This window comes from Gavialis gangeticus, unplaced genomic scaffold, assembly GCF_001723915.1.
Source record: "Gavialis gangeticus isolate Ggan-Ray unplaced genomic scaffold, GavGan_comp1, whole genome shotgun sequence".
Taxonomy (NCBI): domain Eukaryota; kingdom Metazoa; phylum Chordata; order Crocodylia; family Gavialidae; genus Gavialis; species Gavialis gangeticus.
In genome coordinates this window covers 44,832,976-44,851,110 of record NW_017729024.1, presented here as the reverse complement: position 1 = coordinate 44,851,110, position 18,135 = coordinate 44,832,976, and the positions used below count along the sequence as shown (strand labels likewise).

Sequence of the window (18,135 nt, the reverse complement as noted above, 5' to 3'; positions counted from 1 at the left end):
AAATATTGTGTGAAAGTTCCACCCTACCCCTAGCAGCAGTGAACTCCACTGTCGCTGTAGGGAGCTATAGTTCCCAGAACACCTTGCTCTCCATGACACTGCCAATGCCTGCTGTTTGCTGCTGTCCTGCATGCTGACTAGTGGGGAAGGGTGAGAGAGGTTTGCCTCAGGTGTGTAATTCACCTGCTATGCCTCTGCCTAGTATATTACAGAAGTAAACCTTGTACAACTGCTATAGCAGGTGCACTAGCTAATTGGACAATTAAGCATTCAGAACAGATGAACCTGTATTCAGTAGCACACTGGTTATTGGAGCAGTTACGGATTTGGAGAACCTCTTTATGTACAGATGAAAAAGTCCTCTAGATAAAAGGAAGTACCTTTTAGACATTATCTAGAAAGGATAAATAAAAGTGCTAAATGCATCTCACTCTCAAAAGTAATAAAATTAAAGGTGTAAATGTGAGCTCAGTACCATTTAGAATAGACCATTTATCAGTACCATTTTATCTATCTTCTGTTTACAGAAGATAAATAAATGTGTTATTTTTCTATTGGGGCAATTTATTCTTACAATATAATCTGAGCAGTGAAAAAAGCCATTTTTATCTGTGGAGCAATTTACTGAAAGTTGTAGTGGATTACCTGTTGCTAGCAAGTAAATACTTTTTTCCCTAAAGATCTGCCTAGGTCAAATAACAATTCAGGGAAGTCCTAAGCCCTCTGCTGTACAGCTAGAGGTCAGATCAGCTGGGCACAATGTTCCCTTCTGGCCTCAGAATCTATGAATCTGTATATAAAATTCCTATGGTGGTGAGACCTAACAAAGATGCCTTGCATTCAAAAGCCTGTCTAACTTTATCCCAACTACAGAGTTGGTCAAATATACATCACACTAAGAAATCCTTGCCTCTCATTATAAAATTCGTGAAAGACATGCCCCTCTTTTTGCAAATGAAGAATCTGTGCTTATCCCAAAGTGCCTCCCTACCGCCTCAGTAGCCAGATGCGCAGTGTCCCACTCAGCTTCCAAACACTCCAATTTCCCTGCTTTACAATTGCTACACAGCAATTGTGTGTCAGTATGACATGTTGATTATTAAAAACATCTGCTGATTTAAAAGAAATAGAATTAAATGTCAAAGGAAAGAGCATGGGGGACAGACACTACATCTGTTATTCATAGCTGTACTGACTCAATAAGAGGCTCCATTTGTATCAGAAGCTATGCCGAATCTCCAGTCTGAGGCACCAGAATGGTGCAGAACCCAGGCCATACCACAGAAGTACATCAACTTCATCCTGGAGTACAATGAGCTTTGGTGACAGCTCTAAAAACATTGACATGATGGCATAAGATAGAGGGCTCATGCATGGAAATTAGTAATCAGCAAGCCACAAAAGGATCGGAAGCTTGTTTCAGCTGGAACAGGCACTGAGTGATCAAAGGAGAATGAACAAAAACCCACCAGAGACTTGACTGACATCAGGTTCTAGGGCCTATATTGGGGTGGGCAGTTATATTGGGCGGAGGGCCGCTTCTCCAGTTTTGGCAGGCTGTCGAGGGCTGCATGGGTAGCTCTGCCCCTTGACAGGTGCCCTGCCCCCTGGTCACCATCTTGGGACCAATGTCCCAACATCTTGGGACCAATGTCCCAGGGCCAGCACTGGTGGGGCCCAAAGCAGGGCCAGGCTGGCAGGGGTCCATGGAGCTAGGCTGGGCTGCACCAGCAAGCAGAGGGGGGAGCTGGCCTGGCTCCATAGAGCCCCAGCCAGCTGGGAACCTGCGCTCCTGCCACCCTGCTCTGGGCCTCGCCGGCACTGACCCTGGGGCACTGGTGCGGGCGCCATGCTCCCACTGGCTCCCCGTCCACTCACACCCAGTGCCCCCCAGCCCCGTGGTACAGGCGGAGGGCAGTGCAAAGCCTCAACCCCCTGCTTGCCAGCAGGGAAGAAGCTGGTGCAGAACATGGGGAAAAGCAGCCCTCGCCCACCCCATGGTCGGCGTTCCCTTCTGCAGGCACTCACAGCCCATGCGGGGCTGTCTGGAGCAGGCACAGGCAGTCCCAGGTGGGCTGTGAGTGGCTGCAGCATGGGGCACCTGCCACCCAGTGAGCGAGGAGCCACTCTTCCCCACACTTAGCACCAGCTTGTAACCCGGCACCACTACCAGCCTGGTAGCGGGGCCGGGTTACAAGGTGGTGCTGAGCGCAGGGTGGGGGGAAAGCAGCCCCTCGCCCACCCCATGCCTTGTGCCCCATGCTGCAGTCGCTTGCAGCTGGCCTGGGGCTGCCTGTGCCTGCTCCAGACAGCTCCGTGCAGGCTGCGAGTGCCTGCAGCAGAAAGTGCTGGCCATGGGGCAGGTGAGGGGCTGCTTTGCCAAGCAAATACATCAGAACAAGCCTTGAAGCAGTTTGCCTCTGACTTGGATGATGATGGTTGTAAAGCTCCAGCCCTTGTAGACAGAATCCCGTCCTGCCTGCAGTTTATTGCTTATTACTAGCTACTAAAATAATGTTCTGCCACATCCCACAAATATGTTCTTCCACAAGCCACTTATGAGAACTGCGTTGCCCTTGAAATAGGAAGAACTTGCTTGGTGAACCATCCCTTTAGAGAGGGGGACCATCAGAAAGCTGGTGTGCAGATTTTGTTTTGAAAAGAACCTGAAGCTATTTCTATATCTGCAAAGAGTCTATCCACTTTTGTCTCCAAATCAATTAGAGTTCTGAAAACTTGGGGAAAAAGTAGATAGCAGATTTACAGCTTGAAAAACAAGTTGAAGATACAAGCTATAAAAATGTTAGCTAGCCTCAAATTGTCTGGGAAAAAAATTTCAATTAATCTCAGAAATTTTGTAAGCTTGTGTCATAAAATCACTACAATATTTTCTGTAAAAATGTATGCGAGAAGCAAGGATTTCTTAGGGTGATATCTTTTATTGGATCAACTGTGGAGTTGGGATACAGTTAGACAAGTTTTTGAATGCAAGACATTCTTTGTCAGGTCTGACCAGAACAAGCCTAGCATAGCCCAGTAAAGAACAGGTGTTGGAGGGGTGAGAGAAATATTTAGGGGCAGCAGACATAATTATCAAAAGGGAGGATGCCAGACCACTACTCCTCTTGTCAAGAGCAGATCCTTTAGAAACTCTATTATCTTGACTGTGATCCCTTGGAAGAATGAGGCCTAAGAAGACGAGGCCTGCTAGCCACGTCTTAATCAGAGAAAGTAAGGGGACCAACTAGGCTGAACAGAGACTAAATTGGAAGTCTCTGGACACATCTACATGAGATGTTTACTGTGCAGCTGCCTAATTAGCTCTGCAGTAAAGTCTCCGCGTCAACACACATGGCCCTACTAGGCTACAGTAGACTAATTTACTGTGCTGTAGGACAGTACTTATAAATACAAGTGCTATCTTGTGGCAAAGTTTTTTACTGTGCTGCAACACATGTATAGATGCTGATGGGCTGACTGGGGCATGAAGGTGCTTCAGTGTGGAGGCTGCCTGCCAGCACAGTGAGCCGGGTCAGAGCAGCCCTGAGGACTCCTGCCAGTGGGTGCATTTGTAAATGTGGCTCCCAGGAGCAATAAACTCCAGTGCAATGTGCACTGGAGTTTATTGCTGTACATTTGTTTCATGTGTGGGTGACACCTCCCCCCCCAACCTCCTCTTTATACATCCTGCAAGTACCAGAGTATAAACAGGTCTGCCAGTAAAAATACTAGACAGAGGTAAGAGACGAATAGAGAGAGAAAGACTGTGGAGAGGGAGGGTCAAAGGTTTGGATCATGAGGGTGTATCTAATTTATTAATCTAGTTATTCTATTAATCTATATAAGGCCAGTCACTATAGTATCTAGGCTACCTGAAATGAAGGTCAACTCTGAACCAGAAGGTTATCTCTTACCACCTATCTGAGGCAGAAAGCCTTTGGTAGAAATGGGGTCTGCTTCAGCCAAGCCATAGATGAATAGGCCATGCTGTTCCCTTGGGCACACGGATGCCATCATTGAGCAAAAAATGTCTGGCTATGACACAGACCATGGTATGCATTCTGGGAAAAGACTTAATTTGGTGACAGATCATCATCTGAATAGATGAAAAAGCCAAGACAGCCAGGTGCTATTTGGTTTCTGGAACTTATATGTTTAAGCTACTGCATCTTTTAGGAAGCCAGGGCACAAATCCTAACCAGCCATCTCTGTGAGCTTTCTTTAAGAGAGAAGATCGTCCTTCTTTGGGAAGGTTGTAATAGTGCCAGATGCAGCCTGCTTGCCAGGAAAAAAATATATCCATGCTAGTACTTCACTGTACACATCTGGCCTTTGTAAGCCACATTCTCTTTGACCAGAAAAATCATTTCTTTATATATGACATTTTGGGCTAAATCTGGAGAAACTGTAGTTGGCTGGAGTCGACCTAGATTTTTCCAGGGCAGAGGACAGAACGTGACACTTTATTGTCATGCTTATTAGTAAGTACCATTTTGGCACTGTTGACAGAGGTGGGGTAGGGGTTAGCGAGGGGGTTGTGTCAAGCGCAGGAGAACTCGGAGAGGAATCCTGCCTCCAATATGCATGGTTGGAGCATAAGCTATATTGTCTGAAGCACATCCCCCTGCCACCACGCCATTAAAGGCCCTTTATAGTCAGTGCCTAGGGCTCATGCTGCAATCACCCAGCCCTAGTTACACTACTGAGTACTGGCAGCTTGTACTAAGGTACATGAGGGCCTGGGTAAGTTGTTTTACTTGTAAGACTGGCTGATGTCAGTTTAACTACAGCACGGGGTTATTCCAAGATGCGGAAGCTGTGGAGGAATCCGTGTTAACATCAATGCACATTTGTTCAGATCCAACCCTCAGTTTCAGCAGCACAGAGGACTGACTTCAGGGTTGCATGGGCGTAACTGAGGCCCTGGTCTATTTAGTAAATACCTGTAACAGTCACCATGGTGATGTTTCTGTGTAGAGGCACTGGATGCACTAGGGATGTGCCTGTGACCCTAATTACAAAGTAACAGAGCATGCCACAGAAAAAACAAAAAATTCAGAGCATGAACAAACAAGCACCAACTGTTTGCTTTATTCCCAACATGGCTGGGAAAGAGCAGTGAGCAATTAGAGCTGTTGACATACTTGATCTGAGGAAGCACAGATCTAGAGCACAGCTGATGTATGGACAGCCTCATGCAAGTCAAAAATCGTGACATTTAAAAAAAAATATAGTGATGTAGGGTCTTATGTTGAAGGTTCACTGTACAACCACAAGGGCCAGAAACTTACCCTTTTAGTAAATGGGATTTTTACATAAGCAGAATAATCCATAAGCCAAACTTTAAAAGAAACCAGTATTGCATGACTAAATCACCAGAGCTGGCATCTTCACACTGGCAAGCCAGGTAGAATTAGCCTCATTTACACACAGAGATCAGGAATGTCTGTACCTAGGGGCGGGAGCTGGGGGTGGAGATGAAACCAGATGAAAAGTTTACACTGAACCAACTAGCTGAAATAACCACATTTTGAAAATGAGATGCAATTGGGACTGAAAAAAAGCATTTTTGCCCTCAACCTTTTTAGACTCAGGTAACCCCTTATTAGACCCCAGGCATCCCTCAGAAAATGCCAGCTCTTAGCTTTCACTCATTTTTTGATCATGGAAAAATAACAGGGCAATTCTTTCTGTTGCAAAGGCCTCAGAAAGACCACAATAGGTAAGATGCCTTTGACACTATGGATTCCTATTTGAAATCTCTGGGTTGATTTGTGAATTGTGTGTACCCATTTGCACACCGAACAGCGCTAATATTGTATGACACTCTTAGAAGGATCTTGCAATACCTTGGTAGAGAATCACTGCTCTAGTTCCTTCTCTGTTTTTTTCCCCAGTAGCAGGCACTTTTGTTATTGTCTAGAGTACAGGGAGCTTTGGGTTCATGCTGCTTTATGGTTAAAATGCATTAAACCCATTCAATTTTACATTTTTTTTACTAGTTTCTTGCTGTTCCCTATTACAGAAATCTGGGTTTTACAAGGGAAAAAATCCAAACATGATAGTACAATTTCAAATAGCCAATTTGAAGACCTGACTCTAAATGAGTATCTGTTCTTTTCATGGCAGTCATTGCTCTGAGTTCTTCATGCCCCCTCCCCTAAAATCATGTGACATGACCGAGAAGAAAGCCCCTCTGATTATTTCTTGAAAGATCACATTTTCATACTTCATAGCTATAGCTTTTCATTATAACATTAGGCCCTGGTCAATATTTCCTCTTGCTTTTTATCTTTCTAGCTGCTTGCACACTTGTGCAATGAAAGCAGTATAAAAAAAGGAAGAAAATCCTGTCTGAATGGCAGAATGAATTCCTCTTCTTGCTACCAACTGCTGATCAAGGAAAGAAATGAAATGAGTGATGATACACTATGACAAAAGATGGCACAAAAGATAAGACAGAAGCCAGCTTGTTAGGATCTTACAGATCTACAGTCAAATACTTCCTGAGGCCACACTAGTTAACCCCATAACCATGCCTCAGTTTTCCTGTAAAACAGGCGCTGTACGACATGATGTTGTTCCATAGTGGCTACCTCAGAAATTGAGCTCTATAATAGTCACAATGGAACCTGGAAGTTCTTTACTATTCAAGCAATGGGCTATGAAGCTTGCCAGGCATCAGAGGCATGTTGCATGACACATGCATTTGGCAGCCCTGTCGCGCCTGCCTGTAACCCAGCTGCATTCAGCTATGTGTGGTTAGACAACTGCTTTCACAGCTCCCTGCCCAGTGACTGTCCTCCTCTCTACCCTTGTGTCAGCACCAGGCTAATGTGGAACCCAAAGGAAAGAGCCAGGAGCTGTAGGGTGCACCCAGGAGCAGGAGAGATTGGGGAGATGTAGGCTGGAAGGGAAGTGTACTCTGGGGTGAGCACAGGGGATGCCAACAAGCAAGACAAAATAAAGAATGGTTGTACATACACTCAACAGCCTTACAGACCCCAGGCTACCTCTGCCTTTCAATATCTGCCTCCTCAACTAAGCTTCCCAAGGATCTCCTCTCTCCTTCCTGGGATCTCCTCTCACCCAATACAACATACACCGTCACCAACAACCATCTTCTAGACTCTCTTCTCTAAAAACCCCCTGACTCTCTCCTATGCCATAGTCCCTACTAGGTTCCCCAGGATCCCCATGTGTCTCTACTTCCCTGAGTCTCTTTACTTCTGCTGGGAAGAGGTTTGCATTTCCTTCCACAGTTACTGCTATTGACTGGGGGGTCTATGAGGAGGAATTCAGTGACCTTGGCTCACCTTTGAGAAGTGTTACGTGTGCAGCTGTACGTAATGTGGCAACTTGCAGATAGTTTAGACCCAGGCGCAGGATCATATGATCCACCTAGGCCAGCATTATGCCACTAGCAGTGGCCAGTGCCAGATGCTTCAGAGGAAGTTGCAAGAAACTGCTCCATTATAGAATAATCTCCTTCCCAAGACAAATTTCCTTCTAACTCACACTAATAAGAGGCTGACTGATTTCATTTATCCTTCCAAACCTCTTAATTTTTAAATAATGCATGTTTAACCAATATTTTCTTTAACAGCTCTGGATAGTCCCACACTTGTGTTTCATAAGAACATAGAAAATTAGGGTTGGAAGGGACCTCAGGAAGTCATCTAGTCCAACACCCATTTCCTGGCTTGGCAGAGTCTCGTGCAGGTAAGATGGGAGTTATAGACACAGCACACCTGAAGTTTTAACAGGTGAAAAACTGCTGATGGCTTGACCATGACAATTATGCAGTGTGAAGAAAAGTCACCCTGCCTTAGGAAACCTTTGTGCCAGTCCTCCCAGATTTTGAGTCATACAGAGAACTGTGTGTAGTTAGCTCTGCCAGCTACCATGGAAAGGGTAAGATGAGGCAAATATTCCACTTCATCTTTCTCCCTTTCCGATTTTGAAATGGTTAGCATCTTGTGGGGCAAAAGAAGGGAGTTGGTCCTAGACTCAGGAGATATGCACCTGCCCCTAGTTTCACACAGGTAATCATTATCCAGTTACAGTCTGATCTTCTACTTCACTGTCGTTAGTGTGTCTCTATATTTTAGAAAAGCTACTGTTCACAGGGGTCTTCCTTTCCAAAAACACATGTACATGTGGAATAGCATTGGCATGAAAGAATCGCTGTGTTCATTTCCTTGGGAAAGTAACTTGAACACCTTATCTTTGCATGTCCTTGAATCTGGGATTTGCTCTCTATATAGAAATGAGTACTTGCCCACTACACAGGTTTTATATAGTTACACAGGATATAAGCTATCTATTTTCATTTTACTCCTGGTTATTATAGCTATACATATTTTCATTGTACAGCTAAAAATGTTCTTTGCCAATCGGTACTTTTAATGTTCAGCAAGTCACTCTGCTGATTCTGTCTGGCCAACTCTATATAAAACTTGAAGCTCAAATCAGAATAAGGTTACACTTTGCAAGGCTGGTACCTGCTAAGAAAAACCAGGCTGTGATATTAGACACCATGGCTGATATTCTGAAAAGATATTCTTCTGGACACTGATGCTGTGCTTGTCTCTCTTTAAATAAGATTTACAATGAAAAAATCATGCCTTTACAATTGAAAAATCATGAGTCAAGAGCCCCATCCCAATCATGAGATTGGTTTTGACATTGTGAGATTTTAATAAAAATGTTATGTTTTGAGTTGATGTCAAATTGTCTTTTCATTTTTGAGGCATTTATGATGCACTTGAGTCACACTTTCAAATTTTTCCCTTTAGTCTTGATGATAAAAATGTCCTTTTCTTTAAATAAAAAAAGAAAACTGAGAGATTCACATATTCACTTATCTCCAGGAGACAGAGCTTTTGGAACAATACAAAATATTACAAGACTCATGATACAATAATGAGTTGGAAACACTTGGCTTTTACTCAGCAATTTGACAGTAAATGAAACTGCACAGTGTTGTTGACCATTCATAGTATTATCTATGGATAATCACTATATGCTTTTTTCTTAATAACCATACAATGATTCTACCCATCTTTCTGACTGGCCTTTTACTTTGCTGTGCACATGCACCTACCTAATTTCCAGCCCATTTCCAGGGAGCATAATCAAAAACGAGTGAGAAAGGCAGTAGGAAGAAGTGGTGGCATCTCACCTCATTTTTGGTAATGGTGTTTTGCTATTGCTTGTGATTATTGCAATATAAATAAACATTAAGAACTAGTTAGAACCATGAAGTACAAAGTTGCAATAATGGATTTCACTGCATTGAATGAGTACTCATCAACTATGTAACGGAGTGGAAAAAGTATACATATCAGTGGTGATGGGTGGGTTGTGTTTTATATATAAAGGTTGAGAAAATTCTATATAGATTTTCATGATCCATACATGATCAGAGTGTATCTTTGTGAGAAGAATCATAAATCAGGTTTCATAAAAAACCAAATTGTTTTCTAAGATGGGATCCATTTCCATCATGTTAACTATAGAGACTGTGCCTCTCTTGTCAAAACCAATCTCATGACTGGTCTGCATTGTGGCATGAATCGCTGTATTCAATTCAGTGTGCTAGTCAGAGCAAAGTGTGTCAATGGAATATATGTATGTATTTTTCAGACATGGTATTTGGAGAATTATTGGGATTTCACATGGAATAATTTGAAATGTCATAAGGTAAAGTTGTTGTCATAAGGTAAAGAGTAGCTAGAGACCTCCCCAAATTGAGGAGGCACGTGGCTGATTTCAAGGGCAGATTGTGGGGCCAGTTGCCATTTTCATGGGGTTATTGTGGCAGTGCTCCCCACACCTCCAATTGGCTAACGGGCCTTGATGGCCCAACCCCTCACTGCTGATTGCTTGAGAGAGCTGTCTGTCATGTGGCCCCACAATTCACCACTGACTGGTGGAGAGGGGCAGGGCCACACAATAGGCCAGTCAGCAGTGAGGGGCAACTATCTTGGCTGCTCCCTTTTGTGCTAGCAGCCCCCTTCCTCCTTCCCCCCGGCCAACCTTGTGGCTGGGCTGCAGTGGCCATGAGGACTGCTGACTCCCACTGGAGAGCCAGCATTTTATTTTTAGTAAGTTTTATTTTTTTTGCTGGATTTTGCGGATATTGCCCAGTTTCACAGAAATGAGTATGTTTCTCATTATAGCTTTTATTTACATGCATGTATATAGATATATATACAGCCAATATATACAAACTGTGTGTATATATTATGTGTGTTTTTGCACACACAAACACAGTGGCAGGGGGAGGGAAGGTCATATATATGTGGGGGTGTGTGTGACCTTTTATATTTCTTAATAAATGTGCATTCACTTTACATTTACAAAGAAACACATGTAGTGATAATACTGAGAATGGTTAATAATATATAAATGAAGAGTTTATATATGACCTATCCTCTGCCCACATCCCTCAAAATCGAACACCAAGTCTCACTGACTCTCCTCACCCTGCTCAGTTTAAATTCTTCAGACAGATTCAGTGAATGTGGCTGATGGGAACCTAGGGGACTGTATTTAGTGGCATGGATTGTAAGTGTATATGGTGACGGTTCTGTTGTGGGATGTAGTTACTGTGGCAGTGGTGGAGATGTCTTGGCAGGTTTTGTATTTCTGTCCCAGCATGGTTTGGATCTATTTGGTGTGCTTGAGGCCATAGGAAGTTTGCTTCTACTGATGAGGTTGGCCAAGTTGAGTGCCTGTTTAAAGGCTAGGATGGGTGGTTCTGGAAAGATCTCTTTAAGAACTGGGTCTTTTTCTAGTATGGATCGCAACTGTTCGAGGATTTTCCATATAAGTTCCAGAGAAGAAATGTAAAACCTGCCAACATATCTCTACCACTCTTATTCCTGGATCTTATACCTGCACCTCCAGAAATGTAATCTATCTCATCCAGTGCACTAAAGGCCCTGATGGAAACTACACAGCAAAAACCAAACAACTGCGTACCAGAAAGAATGCATGTCAAAAATCTATTAAAGACAAAAACTTCCAATTACCGGGGTGGGGGAGGTGGGGGCAGGCACTTCTCACAAGACAATCACTCTCTCTCCAGTCTCTCAAGTCTAATCCTCAAAGGGAATTTACAAAACATCTTTAGTAGACAAGCCTATAAACTTTGCTTCATAAATCTACTGGATACAAAACAACCATAGACTAAATATTGACATTGGATTTATGGCATATTACAACCTACCTGCCATTTGGTAACCTGAGGTAAGCACTCTACATTTTACCAGCTACATTTTACCACTGGTCAAAAGTTTCACTGACCTGCATTTTGCATATTGGCTTAAGCTTCTATTTCACCTAAGAGAGTACACCAACAATAGCAGACTCTCTCTATGCCTAAAGGGTATTTGTGCCTGAAAGCTTGTAAAGAACAAATTTTCCAACCATTTAGCTGGTCTAATAAAAGATATCACATTTACCCAAAGAACCTTGTCTGCTTATGTCCTCAGACCAACTTGGCTATAATCAACATGCCTGAAACATAAAGTAAAAGCGCATTCATTAGGGAGTTTGGGAACAAAGCTTGGTGTGCTGATCTGATCTGTGGCTGGACAGATTTAATTTCTCATTAATATGAGTAAGGAATTCAGTTTTTTCCATTTTATTAAATAACAAGAGAAGACAAGGTCCAACGGTCACAAACTGCTGGAAGACCATTTTCGACTGGACATGAGGAAGAACTTCTTTACTGTCTGAGTCTCCAGAGTCTGGAATAGACTCCCCCCAGAAGTGGTGCAAGCAGCTACTCTGGACACATTCAAGAAGCATTTGGATGCTTATCTTGCTGGGGTCATCTGACCCCAGCTGGCTTTCTGCCCCTTGGGCAGGGGGCTGGAGCCAATGATCTCGCAATGTCCCTTCCAGCCCTAAGGTCTATGAAATCTATGACTTAGGAGACAGCTTCTTTAGCACCTCCAGTTTGGCAAATTTTAATGCAGATCCTATTACTTACAGCACAGGGTCTCCACTTGGAGGTCATAATCCTTAAGGCAATTGTAAACTGCTGCTGGGGATCACAATTTGTTGCTAAATGCAAATGGGGGGTTATACTCCAGCTAGATGGAAGGATCTGAAAGAGGTAGATGGGGGTAGTTCACAGCGTGGGAGTGGTTGAAAAGTGCTTTGGTTAGAGGAGAGTTAAGAGTAGATTTTCCCCTTGTTATTGAAGACCGTGCATGTGGAATTTTCTGTCTCTCTCTCTTTCTCTGTAACTTAGTGGAAGCAGGAAAAGGGACAAAATTAACAGTTTTAGGGTGCATCTACATGAGACATTTTACTGAAGATTAAATTACTGTGTAGTAAGCATCATGCTTACACATGCAGATGCTTGCTTAGCAGTAATTTGCTTTAATCACGAGTATATCTGCTACCTGTTAATACAAGGAGAAAAATTACTTGTGAGTTATTACTGCTCAGTACAGCATGTGTAGGTAGCCGACCAGGAGCAAATTTGCTCTCAGTCAGTTGGGCAGCTCGGGTGGGAGATTGTTCCCTACCCCAGAAGCTGCCTGCTGCTGGGGTGGGCTCTGACACCAGAGCCCGAGCAAGCACAATGTCCCCCTGCCCCTGCAGCAGCGAGCTCCCAGCCCCCACTCTGCAACTGGGGAACTCTCTGCACAGGGAGAGTTCCCCACCCAGCCTGGAGCTGGCTGGGACCATCCCCTGACCAGGACAATTCCTGGCCAGCCCAGGCTACATGGGGAAGTCTGCCCTGTTTCAGACATTCTGCTTCCACCTCGCCGCATGTGTATACACCTGCCCAGGGTGCTTTTACTGTAGAGGAATTAACAATAGAGTAAACCCACCCTGCAGCATTTGCATGTGTAGACACACCCTTGGAGACTGTAGTCCTGCATTTAACTATGGATCAGACAGAGCGTGGGGACAGGATGTGCAAATTTCAACACCAATACAGAAGACAAAACACATTCCTGACCTGACAAAGTGGGAGCATTCCCATTTACATCAGGACTGAAGAGGAGATGCAAGCTAGTTTCCCTAACCTAGTAGGTCTGTGACTTCCCTGGATACTCTGCACTTCATCTAGTGATGGTGTGTCCATTGTGTACTGAGAGGTAGCTAACATTATACATTATTTGTTATGATGTTGATAATGAGGCTGTTTGCCTAAATGGAAGGTAAGCCCTTTGAAAATTCTGTGTGCGTGTATATACATATATCTTTTATGTATGTATATAGGTAAGCAGCTGCTGGGGTAGTTCTCAGAGGCCCCAGTCGGAGATAAGCTGTGTGAGACACTGAATACACAATCATCAAACCCAGAATAAACTGGATAAATAAAGTGGGCAAATAAAGTGGGTAAACTGAATAAATATAGATCAAACCCTTTTTGGGTTCACTAGCCTGCTGGAGTTCTTTGAGGGTGTCAATAAGCATGTGGACAAGGGGGACCCAATTGACACAATATATATGGACTTTCAAAAAGCATTCAACAAGGTCCCTCACTGAAGGCTTTTAAAAAAACTGCACTGCCACAGGATTGGAGGGAAGGTTCTTTTGTGGCTTGAGAGATAGTTAAGAAGGAGGAAGCAATAGTCATTTTTAAAGATGGAGGCAGGTCGAAAGTGGGGTCCCAGAAGGAGCTGTGCTGGGCCCTATTTTGTTCAACATTTTCATTAAGGATCTGGAAATGGGGATTCACAGTAAAATTTCCAAGTTTGCAGATGGTGCCATATTATTCTGGGTGGTCAAGTGCTAAGCTGATGGGAGAGAAGCTGCAGAAAGATCTGAGCACATTAAGTGAGTGGGCAAACAAGTGGCAGATGAAATTCAATGTCAACAAGTGCAAGGTAATACACTGGGGGAAAAAATAATTTGAATTGTACATACACGATGTTGGGGTCTGACTAGCTATTACACCTCAGAAAAGGGACCTTTGAGTATTGTAGATAGTTCTTTAAAACAGTACAGTGTGCAGAAGCAACCGAAAAAGACAATAAAGTGTTCATTGAGAAGGGAACTGAAAACGAAATGGTGAATATCATCATACCATTATATAAACCCATGGTGCACCTATATCTTCCATACTGTATGCAGTTCTGATCCTTACTTCTCAAAAAGGATGTAGTAGAATTAGAAAAGGTACAGAGACTCCTCCCTTGGTCCTATAATGTTAATGGCATTTGAATGATTTATGCAGGTCTCTTGCATGACTACTTAAAATAGGTTTCACTCTTCATAGACAGGAGGTGAGGTCATTCAGCATGGACATCATAGCTTGCCATGTAATTATTGTAAAATTGTCCTACTTTAGTTCCATGCATTCATTATCTCACTGCATCAAATGCTGTCGTCTGTTTGCTGCACTCCGTGCTCTTCACTGAAGTCAATTGGAGTTGTGCACAAAAGTCTGAAAGCAAAATTTGGCCTTTAATGCTCATCATATATGGTACCTTCTTGCCTCTTAGAGACTTTGTCCCCATGATCTTCATCTCCTTCACTAGAGCATCTGTGCTATGTTTTTATTTACCGTAGAGCTGGGACTATTACCTATTTCAAGATTTATTGAAGAGGAAACACATGCATGTCAGAACAGTGTCTGAGTCTTAGCTTTAAATAGTCACTTAACTAGTACCTTTGTCTTTTTAACAGTTTATGCCAGAATCCTGAAGGCTCCTGAATCCCACAATGTCACTTTTGGGTCTGTGGTGACTCTGCGGTGCACAGCTACAGGCATTCCAATTCCCACTGTCACATGGCTCGAAAATGGAAAAGCTGTAAGTGTCTCCTTTATGCACTTACGTATGGTCTAATAAAGTCTAGTACCAAGCGGAAGCAGCCTACCGCCTCAAACATAAGGCTGGGTGCCAGGAGCTGTGGGTTCTATTCCTGTCTTATTAAATGACTTACTGTTCAACCTTAGGGAAATCTTTTAACCTCCCTGCATCTCCCTTTCCCTTCTGTAAAATGAGGATAATATTCATACGATGTTACCTGCTTCACTTGGGTGTTGTGTGGATTCCTCTTTTAATGTCTGGAGTCCTTCAGAACTAAAGGAGTTGGTACTTGAGTGGCTTTTTCCTCACACACCTACAATTCTTTTTATTTTATCTTTGGTAGCAGCAGTAAGAGGTAGAAGATCTTCAGGGGAACACTATGCAGGGAAGGAGAAGGATTTGTTTTTCTTTCTCTTCTCTTTTTTTCTCAGTATCTGGACTTGGGGCTATGCTATATCCATTAGGTGGCCTAGCTTCTGTTTCGTTGAAAGTCATACTCTTTCTGCATTAAAGTTTTGGACAATATTGCACAACTGTTTTTTATAGCTAGGTTTAATACTGTTTGGCAGGGGGAAAGTACATCTTTCTGGTTGCTGACACTGTTGGTGATGAGCACCCTGTAACTGCCTACAAGGTTTGATAGCATTCCTGCTCTTCTGGGGAAGTGGTAACAGAGGTAAAGGCTTTGTAAGTTGGTTGCCAATGGGAAAGAAGTTGGTAGTATGTTCTATGTTGGCAACATTTTTGGGTGAAGTGCCAAAAACCCCTTCATCCTGGACTTTGAAGATGTTGGCATGCCAGGGGCAGATGTTGGAGGAGCCGCAAGGGGCCCGATCCTTGTAATAGCAGCACAGTCCTGGCCCCTTTTCCGCTGTGCTTCCCAAGGCATACATGTAGCCACTGCCAGCAATGAGCCAGGCAGGGACTCTGGACCCAGGTGCAACTGCTTGCAGCCTTGTGGCTGCCTGCTGCAAGCAGCCCAGGCTCTGAGCAAGCCCCTGCCACCTACCACGGAGCATGGGCTGCTCACAGCAGGTAGCCATGAGCTTGCCAGAGCCTGCACCAGGCTCTGGAACCCCAGCCCAGCTCACTGCCAGCAGTGGCTGCATGCCTGCCTTGGGGAGCATGATGGGAAAGGAGCCAGGGCTGTACTGCCTCCAGCCCCTTCCCCACTGTGCACTGAGGCACATGTTCAGTCAATGCTGGCAGTGGAACTGGGCCGGGGCTCCGGACCCTGGTGCAGCTGTTTGCAGACTGCCCACTGCCTGTTGCGAGCAGCCCGGGGTCTGTGGTGATGGCACCTGCACATGTGTCTCAAGGCACACAGCAGGGAAGAGGCGTGGGGCAGCCAGCCAACCTCAACTGACTTGGAGCTTCTGCCCACCCCACCCTTGCCCCCTGTGGCCTGATGTTCCATAGCACCACTGCCCTGACCTGGGTGCACCTCCCGGGATGCACATGTGACAAGGACAAGCCTCAAAGCATAGAGACAGCACACCTGAAGCCTGCCCAGGTGGACTGTTGGGGGTGGCTGGTCCCTCCGCCAGGGCTGCAGCTTGCAGGAGGCAGTGCCCGCGGCTGCCTCTGCCTCCCATGGAGGGGATCCCAGGCTGCTCCAGCTGTAGCACCACTCCCGCCGTGCCCTGCCCTGCTTACCTGCACTGCAACCCCAGCAGCCTCAATATTATGGCATGTGGCATGTCCAGCTCTGTGGGCCACGTGCCCAAGGCAATGCAGCCGAACACACCAGACTCACTGTGGATGCCCAGCTCCTCCAGCTCCATACTGCCCACCTGCCTGCACACGTGCCACCACTTGGCTCCTTCTTCGGCGTGTACCCTGAAGTGAGCATGCAGCTGCTACTGGTCATGGAATTGGGGTGGGGCTCGAAACCCCAGTGCCTGCCACATCCAGCCTGTGCTCTGGGCAGCTGCTGCCTGCCATGGAGCCCAGACTGCTTGTAGCAGGGCTTGCAGCCTCCCCACCACCTGCTGTTAGCAGCCAGGGATTCATGGCTGGTGGAAGCTGTGCAGACCCCAAGCGGGCTGTGGCATGCTGAGCAAAATGACCTCCTGTGCCATGCTCTGGTGTGCATACTGGAGGTCGCTGACCTCTGTCATGTGTGTATTTTCTCAGGACTGCGTGTGCACAAGTTCCTGAATACAAGTGGTCAAACAGCATACTAGGCATTCTTTTCATTTGGGAATCCAGATCCTAGATCCAAATGACTTGTACAGAACTTATTGGCCAGGGAGAGAAATTACACACAAACTGCTATAAGTGATCAGAAACTGGTTCAAATCTGTAACACAACAGAAGTTCAGTGCACATAAACCACTTTCAAAGTGGCCAAAAACAGTTTAAGATAAACCTGGATGGATGTACTATCAGACTTAACTGATTTAGGTTAAATCCATTTGCTGAACTTCTGTCCTGGATCCCCTCCAGATTCAAGTTAACTCATAATCCCTGAGTATCCCAGGATGGGTGGGTTAGCCTTGACCCAAGCTGTCTGCTCCAGCCAAGCAGGAAGGAGTACTCTAGTGCTCCACAGCTTCTGGCCTGGGCCACTGCATGCATGTGGCTGCATTTCCAGAATCAAAAGTGAATGTGTGCTCACTTGCTTATCTGTCCAATCTATGCACCTTAAACTAACCTGTGAAGGTTGGATGAATTCAGACTCAGGCTTTTTGACTGTCTCTACTTAGCCAGTCTGTACAGATCCAATCAGTACAAAACTTATGCCAGTTCATCAGAGGAACATGTGTCACCAGTACACTTGGTTTCCCGCCCAACCACCCAAGGGTGGATCTTCAGATTTTAAATCTTTTCTTTTAATTGACATTGTTTTTTTGGGACTCTAGCTCAGATCTGCCTGTCGTATCTATGTCTGCAAGGCAAAAATCAGTCCTACGAGGATTGCCTTCCAGACCACATAGTTTTAAATATGGTAAGGAGACCTTTGTTTAATGAGTGCCTGCCTTTGCTAAAGTTAAACCAGGAAACAGGTGGAATCAAGCATATGTATTTAAAGACTGACTCACAAACAAGCAACAGTGAGTAATTTGAGGATGTCCTCCCTGCAGTGTCTGTGTTGCTAGAGTTTCTGAATGCTGACATGTAATTGTCCTGAAGTTTAAAGAGAATGAAAGCACTGTCATTCCTAAACTGCCCTGGAACAGAAAGATAAAAGTTGATTTAAGCAGCAGTTGTCCTCTCCACCCAAATAAAAATACTGCTCCAATTCAGTTTCTACTCATTAGCCATTTCCAGGCATTATGGGCTCAGGTGATAGCCCTCTGTTTTCCTGCAAGGATATTTAAGTTAAATGTAAAGATATGGAGAT

The 18,135-nt window shown here is 44.6% G+C and overlaps 1 protein-coding gene across 1 annotated transcript in view; it reads left to right on the top strand.

Moving 5' to 3' along the window:
• The window catches only part of MUSK (muscle associated receptor tyrosine kinase), a 106,562-nt gene that overhangs the window by 28,746 nt on the left and 59,681 nt on the right, over window positions 1-18,135 (top strand). The window contains exon 6 of the mRNA XM_019517040.1: window positions 14,665-14,789. Within this exon, the coding sequence (XP_019372585.1) occupies window positions 14,665-14,789 (125 nt within the window). The remainder of the gene's footprint in view (window positions 1-14,664; window positions 14,790-18,135) is intronic.